The sequence below is a fragment of the Varanus komodoensis genome, unplaced genomic scaffold (genome assembly GCF_004798865.1).
Source record: "Varanus komodoensis strain SLA01 unplaced genomic scaffold, ASM479886v1 scaffold16, whole genome shotgun sequence".
Classification (NCBI taxonomy): Eukaryota; Metazoa; Chordata; class Lepidosauria; order Squamata; family Varanidae; genus Varanus; species Varanus komodoensis.
This window is the reverse complement of record NW_025335468.1, coordinates 9090849-9109342: the sequence shown is the minus strand read 5'-3', so window position 1 is coordinate 9109342 and position 18494 is coordinate 9090849. Positions and strand designations below refer to the sequence as shown.

Sequence of the window (18494 nt, the reverse complement as noted above, 5' to 3'; positions counted from 1 at the left end):
TAAGAACTTGCCACAATTTGTTGTGGCAAGTTCTTAAAGAGATGGGAATACCAGACCATCTTATTTGTCTCTTGAGAAACCTATATGCGGGTCAAGAAGCAACAGTGAGAACTGGACATGGAACCAATGATTGGTTCAAAATTGAGAAAGGAGTTCGGCAAGGCTGTATACTGTCACCCTGCCTATTTAACTTATATACAGAGCACATCGTGAGAAAGGCAGGGCTAGATGAATCACCAGTTGGAATTAAGATTGCCGGGAGAAATATCAACAACCTCAGATATGCAGATGATACCACTCTCATGGCTGAAAGTGAAGAGGAACTAAAGAGGCTCTTGATGTGGGTGAAGGAGGAGAGTGCAAAAGTTGGCTTGAAACTCAACATTAAGAAAACTAAGATTATGGCGTCCGGTCCTCTCACTTCCTGGCAAATAGATGGGGAAGAAATGGAGGTAGTGACAGATTGTATTTTCCTGGGCTCTAAGATCACCGCAGATGGGGACTGCAGCCAAGAAATTAAAAGACGCTTGTTCCTGGGGAGGAAAGCTATGGCAAATCTAGACAGCATACTAAAAAGCAGAGACATCACCCTGCCAACAAAAGTGCGTATAGTCAAGGCTATGGTTTTCCCAGTTGCAATATATGGCTGTGAAAGCTGGACCATAAGGAAGGCTGAGCACTGAAGGATTGAGGCCTTTGAATTGTGGTGCTGGAGGAGACTCCTGCGAGTCCCTTGGACTGCAAGGTGATCAAACCGGTCAGTGCTAGAGGAGATCAACCCAGACTGCTCTTTAGAAGGCCAGATACTGAAGATGAAACTCAAATACTTTGGCCACCTAATGAGAAGGAAGGACTCCCTGGAGAAGAGTCTAATGCCGGGAACAATAGATGGCAAAAGAAGAAGGGGATGGCAGAGGGTGAGGTGGCTAGATGGAGTCAGTGAAGCAGTCAGTGTGAGCTTAAGTGGACTCTGGGGGATGGTGGAGGACAGGAAGGCCTGGAGGAATGTTGTCCATGGGGTCGTGATGGGTCTGACCCGACTTCTTGACTAACAACAAGAGACATCCTCCCAGAAATCTGGGAGGTGATGTTTGCATATGTAAAGGGCTAGTTTTTTTCTAGGCATGCTGAGCATTCCCAATTCACATAGCCAGCCTGATTTTTCTTCTCATTTCTTTCTCCCCAATACCCATCCATGGTACACTTTAATCAAGATTGACCCTTGCTTCTTCCTGAAAATCCTGCAGTGAAATCATAATTGTGGTCTTGCAATATCGGTTTGTTCCTGTAGGGATGGCAGTGACTGTGACATCAGTTGAGGGTGATGATGACCCCACCACGAATTTGAATGGGGGGGTGGGGGACAGAGGAAGAGGCCCTTTTAGAACAGCCACAATTAATAGTTAATCAGTGTGCCAGGGGAAATTAAAATGACACAAGGAGCCCATTGTTTCAAAGTCTATTTGGAAGCTTTCTTTGGGTACATATCCTCAGTGCACTCTTCTTATCAAGCCATAATAATACAAAAGGCCCAAGAGACACCCGAGTGTACAGAAAGCCAAGAGAGCTGTAGGGTAATCAGAGAAGGATGCAGCAGAAACCTCGCCCTCAGTGATTTTCATAAAAGCTTGCTACTTGCCAAGAGGATATGTCTGGTAAATATCGCTACAGTGTCCCAGGGGCACTGACTATTCTTTGGATCTCACCCACTGAGGGTAGAGAGCAAAGTCCACCTTTGGAGTGAGAGAGCTAAACTTACTCTCCCAGCCGGTGTGATTCCAAAATCAGCAGCGGCAAAAACTGTGCCACTTACACACGTTTACTCAGAAGCGTGTCCCATTGAGTTCTATCAATGAGATGCTTTCTCAGGAAAATGTTCTAGGATCACAGCCTAAATCATTTTAAAGGCATAGGACAACATTTCATCTTATCTGTATACTTCTTTCTGTGCACCCCTTGCCTGTGCAGCATCTGCAAAGCAAACAGTTCACCAAACTGAATGTTCATCCGCATAAAACAGCTTGCTTTGCAGCACAATGATGGAGCTGCAGTTGGGGCAAAATACTGTGATTTGTCTAACACAATTGTGAGCAGAAAGGCATGTAGCCACTGGAACTTGCGATCACTTGCATTGGAGCATGGCCAAGGAAGTGGTGCCACCGCGGTGCTGCTCTTGAGGGGTAAATTACATGAACTCATCCCCAAAATAATATAAGGTTGTGTTGGTATGATTACTTCTTGAGGGGGAAGAAAACCCTTGTGTTTTTTTGTGTATACTGAAATACCCCAGCTGCTGGTAAAAATCAAAGGGAACAATGGGGGTCCATTTCAATGAACTCAGATTTTCATCATATAGTTTTCCTAGCACCGCCTTTGCTAACCAGATGCCTTCCAGTTGTATAATTCTCCATTTCCCATAATTTCTAGTCAGCATGCAGACTAGGAACAATGGGAGTTGGAATCCAGCACATTTGTAGGGTACCAGTGTGGAAAAGGCAGACCTTGAAATTTTACTGAATATTATTCTAGTTTACAGAAGTGTAAGGGAAGACAGAATAAATTTAAAGTTATTTATTAATCTCCTCAATTGAAGTTATAGAACTTAAAATGCATACCTTCTGAATAGCTAAACTTCAGTAAATTAATTTTTAGTGAAATGCTTGGGAGAAGGAAATTGCATGGACAGGAAACCAGTATTTGAAGACAATCCCATTGTTAGCCTATGCATTTTAGCATCAAGTCTTAACATTACTTGGTGAACCACTGTGGGGAAAAGCAAACCCTATAATGTTTCCTTTCCTTTCCCCCTTTTATTCTTGTTTTGCAGGGGAGATACTGAATTAGAAACACAACTTGCTTCTGGAAATGCAGTTTGTGCAACACTTTTGTTTACACGATGGAAAAAATTCTGGATGGCTCCAGTTACAGTATTTATGGGGAATGTTATTATGTACTTTGCTTTTCTGTTTCTGTTTGCCTGTGTCCTCTTAGTGTATTTTAAACCACCTCCACCTAAAGGTCCATCCATCCAAGAGATTGTACTCTACTTTTGGGTTTTTACATTGGTCTTGGAAGAAATCCGACAGGTCAGTCACCCCCCTGAGAAGCAACTTTGCTAAATCTAACAGCTTACTTTGGCTCCTTCTTTGCCCATGCAAATTGCAGCTGCAGAGGCTCCAGCTCAGACTGGAACTAAAGGTGAAGGGTGAAAGCCCCCTACACTCTGTGCTAAATTGGGGTTTCCACACTGGCAATGTTTGTATGAGTGCATATATGCAATACAGTAAAGGCCAGACCTACACAGCTAAAGTAATACATACGTAGTTTGGCCCTTGCTAGAATATTAAAAATTAAGAGATAGAAAACTGGGGGAATCTGGGAAGACAGCATCATTTTATTACTTTATCCATTTCCCTTCCCTTCCCTTCCCAGTGAATGTCTGCTTCTTCCCAACACAGAACTGCAGCTGAGTGGGAGTCTACCGTTGCAAACAGCTGCAGCTGCAACTAATTGTCAGTTCTCATGACTACATTGGCACAGTGCAAGTAAAACTCTAGTTTCCCAGCCAGCTGCCAAGAACACATTAGCATGTACTGGCCTAAGAAGGCGGCTTTGCTTAGTCCGTGCAGAATTCCAAAGGCAGTAGCCAACCAATGGCATTGCAGAAGCAGAGGAAGCTGTCTTAGAGTGAATCGGGTCCTTTGTCCATATTGTGACATTGGCAGGCAGCAGCTTGCCAGGGTTTCAGGCAAGAGTTCTTTCCTTTCCTACCTGGAGTTGCCAGGGATTGAGCCTGAGACCTTCTCTCTGTGAAGCAGGTGCTTTACCACTGAACTATGGCCCTGGGATGCATGAAGCACAACTTCGATTGGCTGTTGCTGGGCTACCACAAATATTGGTTCTTAAGCATTTGGCATCCTACACCAAACCCTTATCTAGGATAAATACATTGTATGTTGGCAGCACACACACAGCTATCTCAACATGAGCCATCAGTTCCCATTTGAGCAAGCAAGCATCTCCTTGGCATCCATGCCCTTTAAAGAAGTATCTCTAGCCATTCAGCTATGCAGAGACCTACAGAAAAGGTGACCTCACTAGGCACCATGCAACAGCAATGAATTTCTTACTCAAATTACCTTGGGAATGTTGCATTACGGATGTTGTATCCCAGGGCATGGTCTGAAGGTGCAGGAGGAAGCCACCCTATCAAAGCTAAACAAGTCTGGGTCTGGTCAGTCCTTGAAGTGGCTCCCACCTAGGAACCACACATTGCTATCATGAGTTTCATGATGGAAGAAAGGTGGGGACATACATGCAATAAATAAAATAATAAAATATGGTATGGAACTGTCATATAGAATTTATTGCTAACTTCCAGAGTTTTTTCACTGATGAAGATACGAATTTAATGAAAAAATTCAAACTCTATGTAGAAGATAATTGGAACAAGTGTGATATGGTGGCCATCTTCTTGTTCATCATTGGAGTCACCTGCAGGTTTGTGGTTTTTAGTTTTTTTAATACAATGACACAAGTAGTAAATGGGAAGATAATATTGTAATAAGCAAAGGTCTGAAAAGAAGGTCTAAGAAGGCAATAAAATGGGCAGAGATGTGATACCTCCAGTATAAAATTAAAGCTGAAAAAGAGAAACATTTAAGAATATCACATGGTTTTGGAAAATATTAATAGGAAAGAGTTAATATAAAAACTGGAGGGCTGCTGAAGAAATGCAGCTAGTCCAAACCCTAGAAAAGGTCATTCAAAGCAATGCAGTTTGTTTCAGAAGTTTATTTGATGTTTAATGTGGATTCTAAGATATAAAAATCCAGTTGCACATAGTATCACAATAGTTATTGTTTTGAGCTCACTGAGACTCCGTTTTTAATTAGTATACATGACCCCTATCAGGAAAGATCATAGTAAGCTATAGATCATCATCTGAGCTGAGGCCAACTCATATTTCCTTACTCCTTTTTGCCTAGAATGTTTAATTCAACTTTTCAAGATGGTCGCACAATACTAGCTATTGATTTTATGGTGTTCACTCTCAGACTGATCCACATTTTTGCCATTCATAAGCAATTGGGTCCAAAGATTATCATTGTGGAAAGAATGGTAAGTACACAGAAAAGCATGAAAACAAATCAAGTTAGTAAAAACACCGAAATCAATGGGACTTAGATTAAGCATTTTTAATTTCAATGGGTCTACTGAAAATATTTAAGCCTGGATTCATTCCAGTATGTACTACAGCCTTCCAAACTGCTGCTGTTCAGATATTTTGAAGCATAACTCCTAACATTCTTGCCCATTGGCTGTGCTAGCTGAGGCTGATGGGAACCAAAACCCAGAACATCTGGAAATAGCAAATTGGGAGCTTATGCTGTACTGAGAAGTTGCAGCAGCTTCTGCAGTTACTGGTATAATGAAAGGGAAAAAAATGGGTGAAGCCTCCTGAATTTCTTTACGAGGAAAGTAACAATAGGAAGTTCCCTTGTAAATACTTCACAGAGTTAAGCTCCCTCTTTACTGAATTTATTTATAGTTGTTATATGCCATCCCATTATTAAAAGTCTGTGGATGGCTTATGAAGGACAAAAAACCAAAGAACAAAGAAACCATAACAACAACAACCAACTCTTAGATAGCATTGTGTGAAGTCCTTTCCTGAGTGGGGGGGATGTAAATGGCCGTGCAGTCTTGAATTCTCTGGCTGGCATGTATGAACTGATCATGCTCACATGATGGTGAGTGAATCACCACCTGCACATCCTCAAAGGCAGATTGTCCGTTATTATCGTTCCAAGACTAAGCCATGGCACAGAAAACAGATTTGATGTTTGACTCTAAGCCTCCAGATCTTTTCCTCCCATGTTAAAGTATTGTGGAATCCTGAACACATGATGACAAAAAAACCTTCACAATCCGGGTGTGGAACCTCAGCCCACAGACTACAAACAGCCAACCTGGGAGCCAAATCTGCCCAAGGGGGTCCCTAGGTGGCCATGACCCCTTTCCCAGGACCCACACCCTTTCCTTCCACAGCTTTTGCATTTTCCTTTCCCAGGCTAAAAGTTTGAAATGCCTCTCCTGGGACCTAGTTACTATCATGAAACGCTTTATGCTAAATTATGGTGGTACTTTTAATATTCAGGCTTTGCTGCTTTTGCCTTGGGAACTTCCCACCAACTTGCATGTGACCCCTGATAATTTCTCCAACATTGCAATTCAGTGCAACATCCCTGCTGCTGTGTGGTTTGAAAGGCTCCCTCCATCACATATTTAAACCATCAGCCCTCAGGGATGAGACCATGATGGAGGGATTAGTAGGGATTAGTATCAGTGAGGCAGCAGAGAGAATAGTGGCCTTTATGATGGGACTGGCATACAGACAGCTTGTAGCTACTTAATGAGGCTTAATTCTTTCCATTCATCATGGCTTCATCTATCTTACCTCTGCTCTGATACAAGGAGGGCTTCCTCTGTGCCCTGTACAGTAGTTTGCACAGTATCCTAATAAAATGGGCTGAATTTAAAAGATGCCAACTGGGCTCACTATTGAATCGTCATGGGATGTACCAGATTTGATGCATTTCCTGTAATTCCATTGATATTTAATTATATCATCATGGTGTATATGTAGCACAAAATAGGCCTTCCAGCTTAGCCGGGGTTAGCCGAAAGTGGAGTGGATCATGAGGGACAGAAAAGGTCCTTGATGACTCAAAAATCCCTAGTTTACGTACTTCTGCTTTGGATTTCTTTGCAGATGAAGGATGTGTTCTTCTTTCTCTTTTTCCTGGGTGTGTGGCTCATTGCCTATGGTGTGACCACACAAGCTTTGCTCCATCCTAAGGACAACCGAGCAGAATGGATCTTCAGAAGGGTGCTCTATCGACCCTATCTTCAAATATTTGGACAGATTCCACTAGATGAAATAGATTGTAAGTTGAATTAAATGCCTGTTGGTGTGGTTATGCTTGGATGATGAGACAAAGCAGCTAAGGTGCAACCTGCCAGGAACATTTTATAGAATGAGAATTGGCCTGAAGCGCTGCTGGACTCTCCTTTCTCTGGCTTAAGTGGGATTCATGCAAAGACAGAATTAAACAAGATAACCCCTTCATGCTTGCAGCTTAAGTCGGTTGTATTTGTACTATACTTCTGGGACAGGAACTAATACTGCTGCAGTGTTCCAGCTGTTCCTGTTGTGCTTCATAGAGCAACCCAGAAAACAAAGCCTGGGGCTGAATCCAGCCCACCGGGAGACTCAGTCTGGCCCTCTGAGGTTCCTCAGAAGGTGCCCCACTCAGACCGCTGATCACCTACCTTCTGTGTAGTGTCTTCCCTTGTCTAAAAGAGTGACATTCTTCTCTTAAACTTAGTCACTGCTGGCATAAGCTTTAAGCCAAAAGATGCTTGTGTATGCTCAGGCCAAAATGGAGAGGAAGAGGAGTAGGAGGATTATGTAAATCCTTTTTGGTTCCCTGCAGGAAAAGAGATAAGCTATAAATATAAAAAAAATACACAAAGAACTTTAAATAAAGAATTGTTTGGCTCACCCAATATTGCAATGCAGCCCCTCAGAGATTCTCCAAACTGGAATTTGGACCCTGGGTTGAAAGAGGCTTTGAAACCCTTTTGGAGTGGGACCATTTGTCCCTTTGGGAAGCCTTGTTTTCCTCTGTTCAGATTTGGGCTGAAGCAGCTTGGCAAACTCATAGAAGCTCTGAATCCTTAGTAGAGTCCCAAATAATGTTTTTCCCCACTTTTGTACTGCAGCCTCTCGGATGAATTCAAGAAACTGCACATACAGGCTGGTGGAGAGCCATGCGGAGGATGTGTCATGCCCTAATCTCTATGCTAACTGGCTCGTCATACTTCTCTTGGCTATTTTCCTACTGGTTACAAATGTTCTGCTTATGAATCTCTTGATAGCCATGTTCAGGCAAGTACCATTTCAGGGAAGATAGAAGGAGGGAGGGCAAGAAAACACAAGGGACTCTTTGCACGGCCATCACTGAACCTTTTGCAGGATAAGGGCATGACCATGGATGGCCGTTGTTGCATTTAGCAGGTACAATCCTTCCTTCTTAGAAAAGACTTGGTCTGCCTAAGCCCAGGTGGAATATATATGTAGCGGTAAATAGATTAAGCACAGTGCAAGCCTGGGTAGGTCTACTCAGAAGAATGGGCCTTACACCCAAGTAGTGGTACAGGATGCAGTGGTGCTTAATATAGTTGGAATTTAGGTATACGCAACATTTTCAGCAGAATTGCTGCTGATATTGTTAGTGCAATTCTCCAATCAGTTAAAATAGAATAGTTGGACTTTTGCCGACACACTCCACAGTGGGCTGAAAAAATAACTGCTCTGACTAAAGCTGGAAAATAACAAAGAACGCAATCTGCTATTCCTAAAAATGTCTCCCACAGAATTTAGTTCAATCTCCACATATTATTTATGTGGTGATGGTGGGGACTTAAGGACAGAATCTCAGCCTTTGCTAACTATTTATCAGCCTTCTCCAACCTGTGCCCTCTGGATATATCAGACTACAGTTCCCATCACTGTCATGCTGGCTGGGGATAATGGGAACTGTAATCAAACACCATGGAATGGTGTGAGGTTGGTGAAGGCTAATGTACACAAAGACATTAATGCTGTAGAAACCAAGGTGGATAACCTTCAATAATATTGCATTGTCAACATTAGATAGCATTTGAATATATTGACATAAGCACAATGTTCATGTTCTTAATATGACTTCACATACAGTGGTACCTCGGCTCATGAACACCTTGGTTCACGAACAAATCAGGTCATGAACAAAAATTTCTGAAAAATTTTGACTTGGGTCACAAATTCCACTTTGGGTGGTGACCAAGATCACAGCCATCTCCCCCCTGCCCCGAGTGGGGAGATGGCCACAATCCCAGTTCCGTTCGTGCAGAGAAGGCATGCGTGATCAGAGGCGCGCTCCTGCAGGAAAGACGGGAGCAGCTAAGCACAGCCGCGGGGGAGATGACTGAGATTCTGCCTGTCTTTCCTGCAGGAGCGCACCTCTGATCAGGCACGCCTTCCCTGCACGAACAGAACTGTGATCACGACCATCTCCCCACCCCCAGCACACCGTTTGTGCCCATCTCTCTCTCCCCCAGTGCGCCTGTGATCACACCCATCTCTCCCCCCCACCCCCCAGCACGCCGGGATGACGGATGCCTGCAGGGATGACAGGCATGTGCAGGGATGACAGGCACAATCTCGGTCGTCCTGAGCGGGCGGGGAGATGACCGCGCTTGTGTTTGGGGTGGGTGGGGGGAGATGGCCATGATCTTTGTTGTTGTCACTTTGCTTCACATTTTTCTGATTTAAAAAATGGTTACAGAATGGATTAACTTCATTTACATTGCACCTTATGGGGAAATTTAACTTGGCTCACGACCAATTTGAGTCACGACCAGAGTCCTGGAATGGATTAAGTTCGTGAGCCAAGGTACCACTCTACTTTAAACCAGCACATTTGTGCCTGTGGTCAGTCCATTTAATAGTGCATCCCTTAGACATTGTCTCTTAATGTAACACTGTGCCCCTTGGAGTTCATAGGCTAGTGCCATTTTATACTGTGTGAGCTCTTGACTTTTGCCTTGGTTTGGTGTTCTTTCATCATGCCTGCCTTACCTTCCTGGGGGCTTTCTAGCGCCTGGGTTGCACACGGAGGAGGGCCCACTGGCATACGCGCCGTAATCTACCTGATCACCTCAGTCCATGTACTGTAAGTGGTTTGCTTTCAGGGCAGCCAGTGAAGCAGCATTATTTCTGGCTGATCCTGAAGCAGGTGGAGGAACATTGTACTTTCATGGCCTAAGCCTTCAGCATTGGGTACTGTACTAAGGAAGTGAAAGAAATTTAAGTCTTGCCTCTTGTAAAACCAAACTATGCCTAACAGAAAGTAAAGCCAAGGCTAACGGTGTCTGCAAATGGTTAAAATTAATGTTCCCAGCTAGCAGATGTGCATATGCCAAATGTAGACACTTACACATCTGGACAGACTAAATATCCAAAAGGAATCTGAAAGGAACTGATGAGCAAGGAATCTGCATTGGGAAATAGTCAGTTGCTTCTGGCTACGAGTACATGATGAAAGAGCAACCAAGAAATGGCAGGAGTGGATAGAAGGCGGGACATCTGTGTGACCAAAAGCATGGCATCTGTGCCAAGATGACATCATGAAGATCTTCTACTGTCACCCCTCAAAGAAATATCTTGAATATTGGCCTTGACCACACTAAATGCCCAGACCTGCTCTTGTTATTAAATTAGAAAAGGTGTCTCGCATCACATCCAGAATGCAGTTGCTGAATTTGTTGTGTCTTTACCAGACTGTCAAAATTAATTGCACGTAGATACTAGCTGAAAAAAAATTGGCACCCTCTTATTTTAATTGGAAAAATATTAAGTACTTTGTATGTTTGAGAAACTAAGATATTGATATGTCTCTTCTTCCTTTTAAGTTACACTTTTCAGGTTGTTCAGGGAAATGCAGACATCTTCTGGAAATTTCAGCGTTACAACCTGATTGTTGAATACCATGGTCGCCCTGCATTTGCCCCTCCTTTTATCATTATTGACCACATTCAACTTTTTCTTAGACGAGTCTTTAAGAAAATGGAGCCCAAAAAGGAGCATCTGGGTAAGCAGGGGGGCATTCAGAACAGCCTGATACTTTGTTGTGGGACACTACTGTTTTTAAAATCCTAGCTAATGCAAAGAGGTAGCATTCTTTAAACATAGTAACACAGAAGTTTGCATATTAAGGTAAGGGGATTGGTTTGTTTTGCAGTGTTTCTGTATGATCACTAACAGTGCAACATATCCATTCAAAAGTATTTTACATATATTACTTTTGATATTACATATACAGAATTTTGGTATTATATCTACAGTGCTACATACATATCTATTTACTGGATTTACTTTCGGTTAAATAGGTGTGGGATCGCAGCTTTAGAAGCATAATATTGAGAACAAAACCTGATTAATTTCCCAAAGCAGTTCCCAGTGTAGCTTACACAATAAACTACAAAGATCCAAACTCATAAGGATGCATCTTTTCTTCTAAAGCCTATTTTTCATCTGTTTAATTATGATGCAGTCAGATTAGAAATGTGGCTGGTTACTTTAAATCAGTATATAAGACATACTTACATCAGAGGTGTGAGAGAGCACACAGACTGGAACTTATCTGTTGCCTACAAAGTCTCCAAAATATGGTTGCCGACATGTGAGGGAGCCACTTTTCAGACAGAGATCAGCTGTCAGGTGAAGAGTTGCTGGGATACTCCTAGTATGCAAGGGTAGTGTTCCTGCATGTATTACCTGGCAAAACACCTTAATATCTCTTTGAGATCCTCTTGCAAGAGACAGCAAGAACTAAGGTGCTGATCTTAGATGCTCCCATCTCATCCTAACAGATGATCAGTACACTCCAACCCTTCCCCCTTGTGTCATTCCAGTGTTTTGGTTTTCAGCTCCCATGAACCACAGTCACTGTAACCAATGGTCAAGAATTGGTTGCAGTTCAAAACATCTGGGGTGAATCAGGTCAGAGAAGGCTGTACTCACTGCACAAGTAACTGTGTATATGCGAGAGAAAGCAAAGAGATTTTCCTGAGTGCCAAAGTGAGCACATCCCCTTCTGATAGATTCAAAGTTCACTAGATTGTGACCTACAAATCGAACTATATAAAATGAAGATTTATTGCCTGGTTCACAAAATTCTGAATTTCTTCCTCCTTCCTCCCTCTTCTTTTCACAAATTCATTGGCAAACTTCCTATGAGTCCCTGCCCCCAGTATTTAATAATGTGGTGCATTTGTGTTTCTTCTATAGAAAGAAATCTGCCAGAAGGTCTAGATCAGAAAATCATAACCTGGGAGATGTTACAAAAAGAAAACTACCTGGCAAATTTGGAAACCAAGAAAAAAGAAAGCAATGAAGAAAGGCTAAAAAAAATGTCAGACAAGTAAATATTTGTGGTTCAAGCCTTCTAAATGGGTAGTTTGATGCCAGGCTGGTTACAAGGAGTGGTTACAAGAATCTGCCTTTTAGGTTAAATGGAATGAGGTTGGGATGGGAGTGAAAGCTGCCCCCTCTTCTACCTTACCCCACACTCCACTGTTTGAAGCTGTTTCCCACAGCTTAGTTCCTGTACCAGAAGTGCCAAGTTGTAAGTCCACCATTGTGTTTAAAATGTTTCTTAAACCCCTCACCTGCTTTATAGCCAAACTGATACATGCAGGTTTAGTCAACATACACAGGTCTGAAATGCAAGAATGGAGAAACAGCTTCTCCCTTAACCTACATGGATAACTAAGGGTGCAAATCCTAGGCATTTTTCCTGTCTGAACATACACTGGATTGCACCATAAAGCACTCAGCGTTATGTCTGGTGTGATTCTTTGGAAACCATTTTTGCATGATGATTGTAAGTAACACAGCATTATTGGAAGCCATTTTGGGTGCATCCTATGGCTGAGGTAAACAGCATGGGTTCCTGGTGTCCTGGGCCCCATTCAGGACATGAAGGCCTCCGGCAGACTTGCAGCTTGGCAGGCTGAGGCACTTGTTCCTTGGCACTTAAAAGATTTGGGTCCCTGGTCCAGAGGACACAAATCTGCATAAAGTTCACATCTGCTAAGTCATGTCTGTATATGCAGATTTGGAATGCTTGCTAACATTTATCAACATTTTACAGAAGACAAAGCCAGCCAGTTAGTTTCTCATCCAAATCCCCTGAAATAAAACAAATTCTTCTTCTGCTTCAGATCATCCCAACCTAGTATTTTCTCTTTCATAGCAATAATTTGCAATGTCTCACCATTCTTTCCAGTCATTAGCCATACTGGCTGGAAATGATGGGATTTGCAGTCCAACACATCTGGAGGGCACCAGGTTGGGGAAGGCTGCAGTAGACCCAGCAGGCAGTGTCCCAAGCATCTAATAGAGTCCCACCCATGCATGCACCAGGGCAAGGGCTACAGAAGCTCTTCTAGCACCAAAGTGTCTTTGCTCACTTTACTTTTGATAATCAGTCTTTTTCTTTAAAACCAGGATGAACCATCTTTCAAAGTATTTCATTGGTCTGAAAGAACAAGAAAAACGGCTCGGATCTTTGGAATCACAAGTAAGAATGCTGCATCTTGTACTTTTGCAATGCTTTTGTTCATGTAGGGCAAAATGAAGCCTTGATTAGCTAATATCAGGTCAAATGTTTGCTCATGTTTTAGTTAACAGAATGTTATTAGCTTTCTTTTAAAGGTGGATAAGTTACAGTCTCTGGCTAGCCTTACATAGGGAGACTTTACTGATCTTGGCTGATAATGTAGCAATCTATTATTTGTGCAGAGATATATGTCCCTGCCATACAATCAACTGTTCTTTTTAATCCTTCTGTAGCATGGAAGCTCTTTAATCTAATTCTAGTTCTATCTTCATTTTCCATTCATATTCCAAACACAGACAAGTATCTAGTGCAACAGAGGTGTAAGTAAACCAAGCTATTACCTTCAGAATCTTTTACATATCACTCAAATAGCACATTGATTCCAATCTAAGCTGCCCATACACTGAGCAGAAGGCACTCAAGTGCAGCAAAATAATGAAAAAGAAACATTAACAATGTAGTCCTAGACAGGACCCTAGTCTGAGTAAATGAGTTTAAATTGTAACCTCAGAGAATGTACTTATAAAGCTTTGCTATAGTTATTACTATCATCATTGTCTTATTAAACTTGGAGCAAAATCCATGACCAAATAACCCTTACAATGAGGCACTCCTAAACCACGAAGGAAAATATCACCCTTAAGTTGCAAGTGGATTTACCTTTATATATCTCTTGTCTGATTGTAATGCCAATCCATCCTTTTTTTAAAATGTTAGTGGTAAAGCCATTCATGCTGAAATAATTTGCTTTATAGATCAACTACTGCACAATTATCCTTTCCTCAATGGCAGACACCGTAATGAAAAACAGTTTCGTTTGCAACAGACCAGCTCTGAATCATGCAGGTGAGTAAGGTGCTGACAGTGATTTAAAAAAGAAATGGTTGAAATTTTTGAAAAATGGTAGAGAAGTAAAAGACAATATAGTGCGGTCCACAAAAAGCAAAGAAATGGCAATTTGCCACCCTAGAGTCTGCCAGAACCATAGCAAGAGGACAAAGTCCTTTGCTTTTTCAAGACAAAGATGGCATTTGTTATAGTAGAGAGCCAGTGTGTAATGGCAACGACACAGACAGCCCAGGCGCCTTCCATAGGCACAGCTGTGAACTTGTTAGGTAACCTCCAGCCACCTGGTCTTTCTTCACCTCAACCTTTCCATCCAAAAATGTGGAAGAGCAATACTGGTAGGCTCTATGGTATTATGTGCAGCTGAGAAGCTCACTGGGTGATCCGGGGCCAGTTGCTTTCTCACAGCTTCTCCTATTCCCTAGGCTTCTTAGGGGGAAAATGGACAAGCGGCAACTGGATTACCCCACTGAGTTCCTCACAGGAAAGGAACATATGAATAAAGCAACATTTAAGAGGCTTCATTGATATTGCATGTTTCATCCAGTGGGCTCAAACTGGTACACAGCACATTCTCTCCCAGTCTCTGCATCAGGGCTCGAACCAAGCTCAGAGGCCCTTGCTTCAGCAGTTTCTGTAAAAAGTGCCCTCAGGCTATGCCCAGGGAATGTTCATAGTGGAAACAGCATTAGCAGCATTTATTCATTATTCCTTTTATATCCAACCTTTTTAGCACTTGTAAAGAATGCAAGGCAGAGCCTACATGATCCTGCTTGTCCTTTTTATCCACAAAATGACCCTGTTAGGCTCAGAGTCAGTGACTGGCCCAAAGTCATCCAAAGAGCTTCATTGCCAAGTGAGGGCTAGAGCCTGGCTCACTAGAGTTCCAGTCCAACACACGCACCAGTATGCCACACTGGCTCTCTAATAGGTCTGTTGGAACCTTATCCCCTGGCCCTCAAAAGTGTTCCAGCATCACCAATATAGTCCATTTGCTAGTGGATCCAGGCTTTGCTGAGTTAATGCCTGAATAAGGGCATTCCCTTCAGTTCAGTTTTGGAGCTGCTGTCCACATGCAGGATGGGATGCAGATGGAGTTACGTGATGTTGCGGTAAATAAAGCCACTCCTGCTCAGCCATGAGGTCAGCCTTATACAATCTCGTGCTATCCAGATGTGTTGGCCTGCAGCTCACACCACACAGGTACATTATGGCTGCTGCTGGTGGGAGTTACAGTTCAGCCCATTTGGACAGCACCAGGTTTCAGTATGCCTAATGGGGCCCTTGTCCCAGCAGCCATGCAGCTAGCAAATGGGGAAGTTTCATTGTGTATTGATGGAATTTCCCAGCTGTGAATGTGAGCTGAGTTTCCTCCAAGACTCTACTTCAATCAATTGCATTTTGCTTCCACATGAGCAAAGGATCTCTTCAGGTCCCCTCTGAGACACTTCTCTAGGCACCAGAGTTCCCGCAAAAGCAAAGGCAGAGAGAATAGCCCTTTTGTAGCTGTGCAAGCTTCTGTGGATGAAAGCCTATTTCATCTGATGGGATTTGATCATTGAAGTGACCTACTCTATGCACTTGTATAGGAAGATGCCTGGCTCTCTCTTCATAGGATTAATGAGTACCCTGGTGGGATGAATGGATTTTCACTTTGCTTGGGTATATCCAGGACTGTATCCAGAGCAACAAGTTTCAGAAGAATCACTGTTGAAAAAAAAAGTTGCAGAAAAAATGCTTCTTTAGGCAGTGTGTTATTCAACTGCTACATTACAGCTTAGTGAGAAAAAAGGTTGTAAGGCTAGGAAATGCAAGAGGAAGTCTGCTACATTCATTCGCAGACAAGAATTCAACGTCACATAGGAACTCATTTACAGCAGCCTTAATTGGTCATACTGTCTTCCTAGCTATGCTGATTTTAACACCTATCCTGGGAGGTAAACCCATGCTTTCCAGATTGCAGATATTTTTAGTTTAGCATAGCTGGGAAGATAGCATCACCAATGACAGGCATTGTGAATTTTGCCTGGAAATGTGAGACCTACAATAGGCGTGTATATCATGACCTTTCGTCTTGGTAATTTACACAATGTTTTTCTTGGTGCTCAACACATTTTTGGAACTGAGGCCATCCCTAACTGCATCTAAGGAAGTGAGCTCTAGGCCAGAAAAAGCTTATAGCATAACTACTGTGCAAACACTAACAGGCCCCAGTGCTAGAGCAACAGGAAGTCAGAAGATCCTGCAGTAACGGGAAGAAATTGAAGCTCATTTTTGGAATGTAAGCAGATCGGCAAAGCAAGCAGAAGGGAGTCTTGTTGACCTGTTCAGTTCTAGAAATTAAAGTTTCCACTCATTGCCTGGGTTCCTATCCAAGGTACTAAATTTGGTTGTGCTCGTGATGGGTTGCAGAAGTGGAATAGACACACAACTGAAGCAGCAGTATTGTAAACAGCCCAGTAAATCCATCAAGATACCACACACCTCTTTGCCATGTTCCCGTGAATATTTGAACAGTAACACGCATGAAGGGTACAAGATTTTCTTTCTAAAGAAAATCAACGGGGTTATACAAAAAAGAATTTCTGCAGATATTTGAGAGCCTAGCCTATGCTTTCTTATTCCTCAAGTGACCAGTGTTCTTATTCTAAAAATCCTCACAGGTTCCATAAATACAGGCACAAATCAAATGCTTGCATCAGAAAGCAATGAAGATGGAGAAGGCTCCAGTCAGTCTGAACAGAACATGATGTACATTGATAACTAACTTTCACTTCAGATACTGGTTTTGGTTTACTTTTTGTCACATTTGAAAGGCACTTCTATCACCTAAAGCATATTTTAATAATGGAGCTTTATTCTATCAATGTTTACCATACAATGCTTACCTGATTTTAATCCTGCATTGCAATTATTTTAGCATTTTTTCTAATAATCTATTTCCTTTTCAACATTCTGAGATCTAGAATTCCTGTGGTGGATGTTTTGCGGTTGGATACAGAATTGCTCTTCTGACAGCAAAAGTTTTTTACTGGTGGAATGGGATTTCTGCATCCTCTCCACTTCCATGTAGGCCTCCATGCTCTCCAAATATGATCCAGAGTATTGGAGAATCCCCCAGAACAGACTTAGAGGGTGGGGGGAGCTCTAGAGGGGAGACAAAACAACATGGAAGTTCCATCCCAACAGTAGTACCCTTTCTCTGGCAAACAATTCTGGATGCAAACTTTTATCTTTACTATACAAATCTTACATGACTGTGAACTTCGGTCAGGTCAGGTCATTCTAAACCTTATTAGCAAGATCCAGAATTTGTACAAAGTAACAGTGCACCCTAAAGTGTTACAGTCTAAGGAGAATAATGTGTTCCAATAGTTTTCCTTTGTATATAAACAAATAACCAAATTTCAGAATTAAACTGAAGGGCTTATAGTATCTCCTTAATGGATTATTTTCCCCCTTATATTTGTTTTTTATACTCTTATAGCTTATCTGAATGATTCTGGGACTGAAAACAAGGATTGGAAGACTGGGGTGAGAAGGTAGATCTCCAGATGTGCTGAACTTCAACTACCAGAAGCCTCTACCAGCAAGGCAGGTCAGGAATCCTGGGAATTGAAGTCCAAAACATCTGGAGACTTATTTCATACCCAGCACTGCCCGAAGAGCAAATAAATTAGATTTTTAATACTTGCCAGTAGGTAGCACATTGCATTCAAGAGTGCTTTTGTGTTTGAACTAGCTGGAAAAACCTTCATGATTATGTGTTGTTGTTGTTAGTTGCGAAGTCGTGTCTGACCCATTGCGACCCCATGGGCAACATTCCTCCAGGCCTTCCTGTCCTCCACCATCCCCCAGAGTCCACTCAAGCTCACACCGACTGACTCCATCTAGCCACCTCATCCTCTACCGTCCTCATTCTCTGATTATGTGTTATATGCAAATAAAAATTTATGCTGTTCCTAAAAAGTTGTATCTATATATTGTTGAGAAAGAAAGCACTATGTATGTAAACTATTGCACCTTGATCAGGCTTTTGTCATTCATAATTTGTTGGATGTAGTTTCTGTTCTAGGCTTCCACTTATCACAAATGCCAGCCCTTAAAAAAAACAGTAATTGTCCAGTGCATGTTTGGCAGGCTCTTCAAAAACACACATACAACTGAGCTAAATCATTATGAGCTGATGTACAATCACCCAATCTGCATTTCCCTCCCTCTCCCCTCCCCAAATCTACTTGATCCTCTGAAATAGATTTTGGGGGAACATTAGGAGCTGCAGCAGGGAGGGGAAATTTGATTTGCCAATGTTGTCCATTCTAATGGACAACGTTAATGGAATGGACAACAAAGGACACTACTGGCGGCAAGCAGTAGTGGTAAGAGTTCTACCAAGTAACTTAACTAGCCCTCTCA

The 18494-nt window shown here is 42.3% G+C and overlaps 1 protein-coding gene across 1 annotated transcript in view; it reads left to right on the top strand.

Moving 5' to 3' along the window:
• The window catches only part of TRPM5 (transient receptor potential cation channel subfamily M member 5), a 57960-nt gene extending 42627 nt beyond the window's left edge, over nt 1-15333 (top strand). The window contains exons 17-25 of the mRNA XM_044426089.1: nt 2828-3086; nt 4382-4500; nt 4989-5121; nt 6776-6950; nt 7789-7954; nt 10522-10700; nt 11900-12032; nt 13121-13193; nt 13988-15333. Of these exons, the coding sequence (XP_044282024.1) occupies nt 2828-3086; nt 4382-4500; nt 4989-5121; nt 6776-6950; nt 7789-7954; nt 10522-10700; nt 11900-12032; nt 13121-13193; nt 13988-14086 (1336 nt within the window). The 3' untranslated portion in view covers nt 14087-15333. The remainder of the gene's footprint in view (nt 1-2827; nt 3087-4381; nt 4501-4988; nt 5122-6775; nt 6951-7788; nt 7955-10521; nt 10701-11899; nt 12033-13120; nt 13194-13987) is intronic.
• The last annotated feature ends 3161 nt before the right edge of the window (nt 15334-18494 follow it).